Genomic DNA, 12,089 nt, shown 5'->3' on the forward strand with positions numbered 1-12,089 from the left:
AGAAAAACCAAACGTGATAGATATAAATGTGTAAGGTTGATCTGAAGTTCTTTTATATATTGTTGTTTGTGTGATTTTTACTGGTAGGATGCTCAGAGGCTTTTTATATTTCTTATATGCCTTTATGAAGAAGGTTTTCCCTTGACTTCATAGCATTAAGATGACTCTTTTATTATTTTATAATCAAATAAATCTTGGGTACTGGCTATAAAAATATTGCCATTCCATAGTCATTTGTCCCTTCTTTCTTTGCATTTTGTGCTGTCTGCCCCCATCATCAACTCTATTATTGATCCAAACTATTCTTCACACTGCTTCTCTAAACAGAAATCATATTAGATCCCTTGGACATCTGTATTAGCCCAATGGATAAGTGAAAAATAATCTTTTCACCATAGTCTTTTTAGCATTTATGATATGATACATGCAAATGTGTGTAAGGAAGCCATGACAGATATATGTTTATTATGAGTGGCTTCTCCCTGTTCACAGCAAATGCCCACACAAACATTTTTATTAATCTTTATTGATACAAAACTTAGTAAAAAAATAGTTAATTCTGTACATTCAAGAAATTGCACTAATAGCACTATACAAAATGGTTACATAGAGAAGGATGAGCAAACAGAAATGTGAGTCCACAAATTAAAACAGGCTACGTCTACCTATAGGATACCTATTGTATTGGTTTAGTTGCCTTACATTATTTTCTTGCCACTAATTTTTCCCTTTTTGAGATGATCATACATCCACAGATGGCCAGTAAAGCATGAACAAAGCAAACATGTTACAATTTAAGAAGGGCACATGGTAATATAATATGTTCTGTAACTACTATTTTGAAAGTATTCAAGAAAAATCAAATTATGTCAAACATAATGACAAAAATAGTTACAGCACAGTAATATTAAACTGCGTAGGTCTGAATACATGATATGATAAGACTGTGTTAACACACATTGTACTCATTATGTGATGGGATTAAGTTTACATATTCTTTGAAGAAATCAAAGCTACTGCTTCCAAGTAATAATACATGATGCTATATGCAATTTCTTTCTTAAAAACAAACAAGCCTACAGCCTTCCTTAAATCAAGCTTAAACATGGTTCCTTCTCAGGTTTGATCAATGGTAATTATAGACCTGTGTTTGGCATTTCTTTTTAACAGATGTAATTTAAAACACAAGCAGCAGCACAGCTAACAAAACATCAAACTTAATGGAACAAACTTACTGTTAATGGAATAATCACTCTGCTTGGAGTTAAGACAGAATAACCTTGCATCATTTTGTCCCATACAATTTAGGAAAAGCTTTTCAATTTAGCAAAGGAAACCCTGGGCAATTAGAAGACACAACAAGACTTTTCATTTACATTTGCTCCAATAACAAGGAAGAGTCATTATGAAGCTGAAAACGCCTGTTCACTATCAAGACATAGTCAGTTGAAATGATGATTGTTGCCTTATGAATAAGCTGTGGATAGCTCCTTCTATCACAACTGAAATTTCAAGCAGTTTGTTTTCTTCATGGAGCTAAATCCATTTCAAGAAATGTCTCTGTATGTGAAGTCATTTAGGAACGTTCAGCTTGATGTCCAAATCAGCTATTTGAACTGTCAAGGAATAAAAGAAATCCAATCAATTATGAATATAAAGAATTGCCATCAAATGTTGGTAGAATGTGGGACTACATATAAAATGGTTCCTATTACAATTTTATATAACCACTGTGACTATTAAAATTTAACTTTGTTTTGCAGTTTGACAATATATTTTATAGATTTCAACTCCCCTTTAAACCCTTTTGGTTTCCAAAATGGGGAATAGCAATTCATGTTTGCACACCCATAGAAAAAAAGTTTCTGAATCAATAAAGAAGTGATACTGTATTGAGTCTACTAGATAATAACTTTTGTTATAAACAAGATTGTTTGTTACAAGTAAAATTGAAGACAACAGATAAGAGAAATTGCAAACTTATTACATTTTTAGCCATGAAAAGTTGTATTCAAGCCCTCTAAGCTACGGGGTGACCTTGGGCGAATCACTCTCCCTCAGAATAAAATTGAGAAGAGTCCTGGCTTTGAGTTCACTACAAGAAAGGTGAACCAAACGTGTAACTAATGGATAACACAACTTTGCATATTGTCAGTTTGTATTGTAGACTTTTTGCATTTTGTTTATATACTTAATCTGGAAATTAAAATTATCAAAGCATAAAATCTATGGCAATGAACAGATATTTATTGCACCAAAGTAACCATGATTTTAAAAAACAAAGAGAAAAGCATACAGATTTCTAGGAGTAGTGCTTACAAAAAAAGGAAACAGTGATTAATTTTTTCATCTCAATGGCAATTATTCAAAATGTGTATTACAATATCCATGTTTGTCATTATTTTATGCTGGGGTGAGGATCTGTAGCTTTACAGACATTGATGTACTACAACTTCCCGGTGGCTACAGTTATAGCCAGTGGGACCTGGGCATGATTCCTGCCTCTATTGTGGGATAGCATAACAGAAGATCTTGATAATGATGAACATTTAGTCTGGCTAGATCCACTAGCATCAATGAGACCATATCGACCTTTCCTTTGATTCATGTCCCCAGTTTAAATACATACACAGTTTAAAGTCAGACCAAGTAATTTCAATGGGAGTTATTTCCCGATTTCTGAGCTAGATCCAGATTGGCCACTTCACAAACAGAAGGTCATCTTCCATTTATGGAAGTCACTTGGGTCAAGGAGGAAGTGTTTCTCTCCACAGACCTGCAGTCACTTTGATTCCCTCTCATGCTCTTAGGGAGAATCCCACAGTTCTCCAGAACTACTTTTCTGGTAATCTCTCTCCATTGCCAAGTGCAAGAACTGCAACAATCACTGTGTGTTTATGTGTCCGTATCAGATTTCATCATTTCCTTCTTTTTCCAATTTTTTTTTCTTTCATAGTTCCCATGAATTTTCCAGTTCCCAATGTACTTTTATTTTTTTGAAATATAATTTTTATGGGAAAGGCAGGTATGATGCATATCTTCTACTTCCTGGCAAAACACATCACTGCTGTGTGTGCCTGTATCTTTAAGTCTCCTGTTGACTTGTTATGACCTCATGGATGTTACAGAGTTTTCTTGGGCAATTAATACTGAGACATGGTTTGGCATTCAGTACTCAAACTCAGACTCATTGGGTTTATTATGATGTTAATTTTAGCTGTGAGTTATTTCTACAATTCTTTATTTAATGTAGGAACTGTCCAATTTGTAAGATATTCCTCTAAATCTAGGATATAAATTCAATGAAATTGTATCTCTCAGAAAAAAGCAACTCTTACCTACTGGCTGACAAGGTTTTCCTGCCAACATTCTGAGGCGCTGGTTCACAGTGGAAAAAGCTTTTTATCCACCAACATTTTTCAAACACATCAGGTAAACCTATAAATGTACATAACACAGTGTCAGTGAATAACTGAGCAATAAAACTCCAGGGTCGCAAAAAGACTATTAATATTAGTGACTCAGAAAGTTCAGAAAAAGCTAAGTACACTTAAGCTCGCTGAAAATATAGGGAACTAAATGTACAAATGATTCCCACAAGTGCACTCAACTATTCCAATTATAGCTAATAACTTTTAAAGAGCCACCATACCGTGGAAGTGTTTGTCTTGGTCTGAGGAGGTCATGGGTTCAGAACAGCAAGATGAACTGCTTGAAGAAACACTGGAGTCGGAATTCAGTCGTGCTGTGTGTGAAAAGTAAATTGTATGTTACATTTGTGAAAGGGGAGGAAAACAACAGTTTTCATCCAGCATTTTAAAAAGGTACAGGATTCTCTCCATCTTTAGCACAGTGCAACATTTGTGTATCTTACAATGAGAAAAAAAACTTTTCAAAGGATAAGAAATGTAAAATATATGCTATGCCTATTCTTTTTCAGTCAAAGTCTGGTCTTCTACCCCTCTGTTATTAAATTAAAAGTGCTTTGACAGAAGCAAAGGAGCTACATATGAGAAAACTTAATTGATATAGTTAAGTATATTCAATACATTCAAAGAAGAATAGATTAAAAGCTTCTCCTATGGGACCCACTCAAATGTCAGTAGAATTATAGTTAAGAACAGACAAATCAAGTAACTGCTGGAAAAACTGTATTGAGGAGGCACCAGGAACAAGGAAGACCTGCCACAGTCTATAAACCCAATTTTCTTTCAAGTGATGAAACAAATGTATCAAATGTTTATCTTAAATCAGGCATGGACAAACTTTGGCCCTCCAGGTGTTTTGGACTCCAACTCCCACAATTCCTAACAGCCTACCGGCTGTTAGGAATTGTGGGAGTTAGAGCCCAAAACACCTGGAGGACCGGTTTGCCCATGCTTGCCTTAAATGGTAAAGGTTGCCAGGCAGATATGTGTGGCCGATACTGTCTCGATGTTTATGGTAGGAAGGGAGTATTTACTGAATATTTACATTAACACCTATTTAAACAAATAGCATTTCTATCAGTTGCAAAGATTAGAGGCATGTGTGCATATCACAGCAATATAACATTGAGTGGGCTCTCGGTGTCTTGGTTCCAGTATCCCCCATGGATATCAAAATCCCATTATATACAATGGCATTGTAAATTGGTGTCCCTTATATAAAATGGCAAATCAAGGAGTGATTTTTGTATTAAAAATATTTTCAAGCCTTGCATGGCAGAATTCATGAATATGGAGGGTTGACTATATATACAGATTGTACATTCGTGTCTTGAAATGGACTACAAATACAATTTTAAAAATATATAGTCTAATAAACTGAACAAATGGAGTGGTACCAAAATCACTTCTTGCTTGCACTTTTGGGTTTAGGGTCAATCATGAACACAAATTTCAAAACATGTCACAGTATACTATTCATCTTGTTCTCTTTATACAGAAACACACAGGTTTTTGAGATCTTGTCATCGGTCTTCAATTGTAAAGCAGGAAACTTACTTCGGTAGTACTGGTTCTTGGCCGCAAGGCAGCCAGCTGAGGGCACTGCTGCCATCACAATGGTCCTGAGGAGTAGCAAAAGGCAAGACCTATATGTAAGGGCACCTGCAAGTCAAAAGAAATGGGGAAATGTTGTTAACAGTGTACACCAGCACATAGATCTCTATGATACTTTACTGCATATTTGCATTATAATTCACAGATCTGGGATGGTTTGGCTTTCTTGTAAGAAACAAAAGATCCTTTTGTATAGCAAGTACTATCTATCCTATATGTGCCCCAAGATCTGGAGTCTTATGCTCATCACATAAACATAAACTCATTAGCTTATACTGCTTCAAAAACAGAAATATATCTGTATGCATATGGAAACAAATGTTCATGCAGTTATTGTTGTTGTATGCCTTCAAGTTGTTTCCAACTTATGTTGAACCTTTCATGTTTCCTTGGCAAGATTTGTTCCGCCTTCCTTTGAGGCTGAGATGATGTGACTTGCCCAGGCTCACCTAATGGGCTTCTGGGGCTGAGTAGAGGTTCAAACCCTGGTCTCCAGAGTTGTAATGCAATCCTTAAACCTTGGACCATGCTTGCTCACTGTGAACATATTAAAGCCAGGAGGCACCATGCAAAAACTCATCAAGAACAAATGACTTTATCTTACACCCAAATTGAGACTACTTGTCCATCTAGTCAAGCAGTATCTGCTTTTGTTGGGAGCAGCACTGAACAGCTTTCTGGCTGAAATATTTTACACTATTACTGGAGCTATTCAAAATAAACGTTGGGAGTTTCTGTCCATAAAAGCAAGTCCATCACTTTGCTTTTTCTGTAATTGTGTTTTCTGATCAAAACACTGACTTCTCTGACAGTCCATAGTATACCAAACAGACCTCTATTTCCACCTAATATTCAAAATCAGGTCAATATGCCTGCATAGAATGTAGGCTGCAAAATCTTGAACATCAGAAAAAACCCCAAAAGTTTATTTTTTGTGCATCTACTACAATGCAAAATTAACACCACTTTAACTGATATGGATTCACCATAATTGCAGTTTGGTGAGGCATCAGGACTCTGGCAGAGAAGGCTACAAAATTTGTAAAACTATAATCTCCATAATTCCATATACTTGAGCCAATAGCAGTTAAAGTGGTGTCAAACAGCAGTAATTCTACAATGCAGATGCACCATAAGAACCATTAGCTCAAAGCCATAACACAGGAGTACAAGGACTGCATTCTCTTGTAACGAAACTCCAATTCACTCCAAGCACAACCTCTGAAAATCAATTTTCAATTATTTCTGGAAATATATGGTACTCTTCTGCTTCCCGCAACCAAACTCCAGAATGGCTGAGGAGATACCCATCTATAAAAGATATTCCTCCACAGCACCCGAAGGAAAAGAGAAAGAGAAGACAGGCATGAAAGATGCACATACATTGCACAACACTATGTAACAAAAATTGAAAAATGTTCTGTTCCTGGTTTGAAAGTGTTATTCCTGTTTAAGTGTATGGTACTTACTTTTTTGTGTGTCTCAGGAGCAACTTGAGAAACTACAAGTTGCTTCTGGTGTGAGAGAATTGGCCATCTGCAAGGACGTTAATCAGGAGACGCCCAGATGTTTTGATGTTTTTACCATCCTTGTGGGAGGCTTCTTTCATGGCCCAACATGGAGCTGGAGCTGACAGAGGGAGCTCTTACCGGGTTGGATTCAAACCAGCAACCTTCAAGTCAGCAACCCAACCTTCAAGCCATCAGTCCTGCCGGCACAAGGGTTTAACCCACTGCGCCACTTGTGGCTCCTTCATGGTACAGTAGAGTCTCGCTTATCCAACATTCTGGATTATCCAACACATTTTTGTAGTCGATGTTTTCAATAAATTGTGATATTTTGGTGCTAAATTCGTAAATACAGTAATTACTACATAGCATTATTTTGTACTGAACTACTTTTCTGTCAAGTTTGTTGTATAACATGATGTTTGGGTGCTAAATTTGTAAAATCATAACCTAATTTGATGTTTAATAGGCTTTTCCTTAATCCCTCCTTATTATCCAAGATATTCGCTTATCCAAGCTTCTGCCGGCCCGTTTAGCTTGGATAAGTGAGACTCTACTGTAGTTGAATTGGCTGAGGTATTCATTGAAAAACTATAGCAAAATGTGCTATAGGATGTGTTGTCGAAGGCTGAAACATGGCCATACAGCCCGGAAAACACACAATACCCTGTGCTATAGGATGTCCCGCAAAAACAAAGTTTTTGCAATTTCATAAACCTTTTCCATGTGTTTATGATTGAACCAATTAGGAAATGACATTTATAACCCAGGAATAAAAACTGTGTTACACAGTGTATGATTAACGAAGCTTAACATAGTCCCATATTATGGAATCTTTGAAGTTGTAGTTTGACAAGGCATTTTGCCCTCTCAGCCAAAGAGGACTGGTGCCTCCCCAAAATCCAACTCCTAGGATCGCATAGCCTTGAGCCAGGACAGTTAAAGCGGTGTCAACTTGCATTCATTCTACATTGAAAGCAGATTTCAATTACCTGGATGGCCCTCTTGCCTGTTTCTGCAACAGCACCTTTTCCCTCCAAAATAATGGAGCCTTTCTTTCCTGAAGACCCGAAGTTTTGTATTCTGCAAAGAGCCCACGCTTCTCTTGGGGCGACTTCAGCGACAAGACCCGGCAGATCTCAAGGTTTGCTGGCCAGTAAAAGACAAGAAGAGCCTCTCGCCCTTTGCAGCCTGCCAGATTGCCGTGCCTTGCTCCTGCCTGGCTTTATATTGAGGACTTTGTAGGCGGCCGGGGCGGGGCGGGGGGGGGGGGTGACATTTGAGAAGGGCGGCGCAGAAGCCTGGCTCATGGTTGAGCCCCGTGAAGCCTTGTCCTCGCTCAACCTGGGTCAGGGCAGCCGGAGTATGCTTCCCTCCCTCCCTCCTTGTCTATAACAACGGCAAAGACAACAACAAAAGTGCCAGGAGAGCGATGGGGACACGCGTCGCCCGAATGACTGAAGGAGGCGGGACGCGTGCTCTCCTCTTTCAGGAGTCAGATTCTTCCAAAGGCCTTTACGCCTCACATAAATAATATGCCGAACGTGGAGAAATGGAGACAGACGTAGACGCTTCTCGCGTTATGTTAAGAGCCAAGGGTCATCCAATGGACCTTCATGAATAGAGAAAACTCAGGGTGTCAGGCATGGGCAAACTTCGGCCCTCCTGGTGTTTTGGACTTCAACTCCCACAATTCCTAACAGCCGGTAGGCTGTTAGAAATTGTGGGAGTTGAAGTCCAAAACACCAGGAGGGCCGAAGTTTGCCCATGCATCCTTCATTCCTGGCGTTGTTCTTAGCGAAAGGCGCACCTACCCCTTTTTTAACTGTGCTGTGGAATAATGGGAGTTATGGTTTTACAAATCCTTTAGCCTTCTCCACCTAAGAGTGCTGGTGCCTTGTCAAATTACAATTCCCATTATTCCTTAGCATTGAGCCATGACAGTGAAAGTGGGATCAAGCTGCATTAAGTGCACAGTGTGAACAATCAATGAATGATGCACCCTCGGGATTCATGAAAGTAATAACTGGATTGCTGTGAGTTTTCCTGGCTGTATGGCCATGTTCCAGAAGCATTTTCTCCTGACGTTTCGCCTGAATCTATGGCAGGCATTTTCAGAGGTTGTGAAGTATGCTGGAAACTATGAAAGTGGGGTTTATATATATTTGTGGAATGTTCAGGTTGGGAGAAAGAACTCTTGTCTGTTAGAGGCAAGTGTGAATGTTTCAATTGGCCACCTTATTAGCATTGAATAGCCTTTCAGTTTCAATGTTTGGCTGTTTACTGTCCGGGGGAATCCTTTGTTGGGAGGTGTTAGCTGGCCCTGATTAATTCATGTCTCTGTTCATGTCAATTTCTCTGTTTTCTGAGTGTTGTTCTTTATTTACTGTCCTGATTTTAGAGATGTTTAATGCTGAAAGTGAGGAGGAGCTGAGGAGCCATATAACCAAGGTGAAAGAAGAAAGTGCAAAAGCTGGGTGGCAGTTAAACATCAAGAAAACCAAGATTATGGCAAACATAATATTGATAACTGGTAAATAGAGGGAGAAAATGTGGCGGCAGTGACAGACTTTGTATTTCTAGGTGCAAAGATTATGGCAGACACAGACTGCAGCCAGGAAATCAGAAGACACTTCCTTCTTGAGAGGAGAGCAATGACCAACCTCAATAAAATAGTGAAGAGTAGAGACATCACACTTGCAACAAAGGTCCACATAGTTAAAGCATTGGTATTCCTCAAGAGTTGGACCATAAGGAAGGCTGAGTGAAGGAAGACAGACGCTTTTAAACTGTAGTGTTGGAGGAAAATTCATAGAGTGCCTGGGATCTCAAGAAGATCCAACCAGTCTATACTCCAGGAGATAGTGTCCAACTGCTCACTGGAGGGAAGGATATTGGAGGCAAAGATGAAGTACTTTGGCTGGGGAAAATGGAAGGAAAAGGAAGAGGGGCCGACCAAGGGCAAGATGGATGGATGGTATCCTTGAAGTGACGGCTTGACCTTGAAGGAGCTGGTGGTGGCAATGGCCGACAGGGAGCCCTGGCATGGGCTGGTCCATGAGGTCACAAAGAGTCCGAAGCGACTGAATGTATAAACAACAAAAATACTGGTAGCCAGATTTTTTTCATTTTCATGGTTTCCTCCTTTCTGTTGAAATTGTCCATATGCTTGTGGATTTCAATGTCTTCTCTATGTAGTTTGACATGGTGGTGGTTAGAGTGGTCCAGCATTTCTGTGTTCTCAAATAATATATCGTGTCCAGGTTGGTTCCAGGGCCAGCTAACATACCTGCCTCAAACAGACAAGAGTTCTTTCTTCCACCTTGAACATTCCTTAGATATATAAACCCCACTTGCATAGTTTCCAACATACCTCATAACCTCTGAGGAAGCTTGCCATAGATGTAAGCGAAACGTTAGGAGAAAATGCTTCTGGAACAAGACCATACAGCCTGGAAAACTCACAGCAACCCAGCAATTCCGGCCCTAAAAGCCTTCAACAACACAAAGTAATAATGTTTTTATGCAGTGCATCATCAAATAAAACTGTGGAATTCGTTGTCACAAGTTTAAGAGATGATTAAACAGAATCCATAGAGGAAAAATTATACCAATGACCTTGAAATAAAATAGTTCAAGCCTATTCAGAGTTCTGGAATCCAAATTTGTTAGCTGAAGTATGCCTGTGTTTCATAGCAAACAACTTCAGATGATTTCATTCTAGTCCAGTATAACAAAGGCCTCCAGCCATAGACCAGACCTTCTCATCTGTTGCATCTGGATATGTTTTACAAATATCCAGAAATTCAAAGTCTAAAAAACTTCAAAATTGTCCTGATGCATGACTGAGATAGTGAAACTGTTGTTTTCTGATAGTTCAATGTACACAAACTTTGTTTCGTGAGCAAAACTGCTTATTTCCACTTCATGTGCCTCCCATGTGGACCTGGTTGGCCTCTGTATGAACAGAATATTGGTTTAAATAAGCATCTCTTCAGTGTGATCCAACATGGTTCTTATTTTATGCTTATATTGTCAATATAAACTGGATCTACACTGCCATATAATCCAGTATAGGAATACAAATTACCTACATTGATGTGGATTATATGGCAGGGAAGACTCTTATAGTCTAATTCAATGCAGTTAATCTGAAACTGGATGATATGGCAATGTAGATCCAGCCATAATTATACTACCAATCTGCAATTACTGTAATTTCTTATTTATTATTCAACAAGAGGTACCTAGTACTTGTTGTCTAATGAGGCTTTGGTGGGGTTTTTTTACACTTTTACTCACATATGGCTGCCCATTTTAGTAGCATTGGTAGTACTGACTAATTATATATGACCTATTAAAGAAAGCATGTCATGTAAAAAGAGGACAAAAGAGAAGATGGATTTACATAAGGTTTGCACATACTGATTTACACATTTAGAAAGAATCAATATACTTTAAATGAAAGATAAATATCAGAATGGGAAAGACTGTGGCCAAGTGGCCTGTGGGTTTGTTCAGTCTGGTCTCCAGACACTCTTAATTGGCAATTTCAAGGCTTGTGCACTCCACTCTTATGGCCCTTCATCTCTGAATTAAAAATTCAACAGGGTAACACTTCAAGTAAAGGACAGAGCTTTGTAAAGTAGGACACACTAGCATACATCTGAATGTATAGAACTATAAAAGAGAAGTCATTTTCCCCTTCAGTCTATATTCTTGTCAAAGGATTTGAAGAGAAAAGTCTCATAATCCCAGCAGTTTTTATTAACCTTGTATTTAACTGTTTAAAGAATACTGTGTGTACTGAAAGAAACAACGTTGTATAAATGTAGTGAACAAATATGCAAATTATAGTGTACTGAGTGAGAAGCGTTAAGAGTGGGCCAGGTGGATCATGCCAGAAGTACCCATACAGTATCTGTTGGAGTTTGGTTCAAGACCCTTCTGTAGATAGCAAAATCCTTGGATGCTCAATTGCTCTTATACTCAGTGGCACAGTAAAATGATGCCCCTTGCATAAAATGGCAAACAACTCAAAGTGCCAGGGGATCTGTGAAATGGCAGGAAGCTACATCGGGAGATACCTACACATCAGCATAGTGCGCAACATGTGGAAAAATCAAGATATACTGTTTGGATTTTTTTTCAAACCTTTTCAGCTGTGGTTGGTTGAATTCTTTGTTAAAGATGCTCTGGATACGGAGAACCTACTGTATAACAGATCAAACAGGAGGTACACAACAAAAAAACAAATCTTTATTATGGTCATAGACCAGCAGAAGCTACATATTTGAGAGCTGGTAAAAAAAAAACCTGCCATGGGATCAGTGAATCCACTTTTGATTTTCCAAGCACTCATATCACAGTTGTTCCAAGCTGAATTAGAAATCTCTGGATGCTGGACTCCTATGTCCACTTTGGGATTATACATTTCCTTTCTTAAGCAATGCATATGTAGACAGGCACACTAGCATTACTGCCACTATGCATCTACACTGTAGAATTAATGAAATTTGACACCATTTTAAGGGCCATG

The 12,089-nt window shown here is 38.6% G+C and overlaps 1 protein-coding gene across 2 annotated transcripts; it reads right to left on the reverse strand.

Moving 5' to 3' along the window:
• Positions 1 to 508: 508 nt before the first annotated feature.
• On the reverse strand, positions 509 to 7,761 carry ppdpfl (pancreatic progenitor cell differentiation and proliferation factor like). 2 transcript variants are annotated; one of them, XM_062980383.1, is made up of 5 exons: positions 7,544 to 7,761; positions 4,986 to 5,092; positions 3,653 to 3,745; positions 3,343 to 3,438; positions 509 to 1,616 (listed from the first exon to the last, which is right to left on the reverse strand). In XM_062980383.1, the coding sequence occupies exons 2-5, from the start codon at positions 5,038 to 5,040 to the stop codon at positions 1,573 to 1,575; spliced, it is 288 nt and encodes a 95-aa protein (XP_062836453.1). In that variant the 5' UTR covers positions 5,041 to 5,092; positions 7,544 to 7,761; the 3' UTR covers positions 509 to 1,572. The 2 variants fall into 2 exon arrangements, with proteins under 2 accessions (XP_062836453.1, XP_062836454.1); XM_062980384.1 differs by having other exon boundaries at positions 3,339 to 3,438; positions 4,986 to 5,090; positions 7,543 to 7,758.
• Positions 7,762 to 12,089: the final 4,328 nt, after the last annotated feature.

This window comes from Anolis carolinensis, chromosome 4 (genome assembly GCF_035594765.1).
Source record: "Anolis carolinensis isolate JA03-04 chromosome 4, rAnoCar3.1.pri, whole genome shotgun sequence".
Lineage (NCBI taxonomy): Eukaryota > Metazoa > Chordata > Lepidosauria > Squamata > Dactyloidae > Anolis > Anolis carolinensis.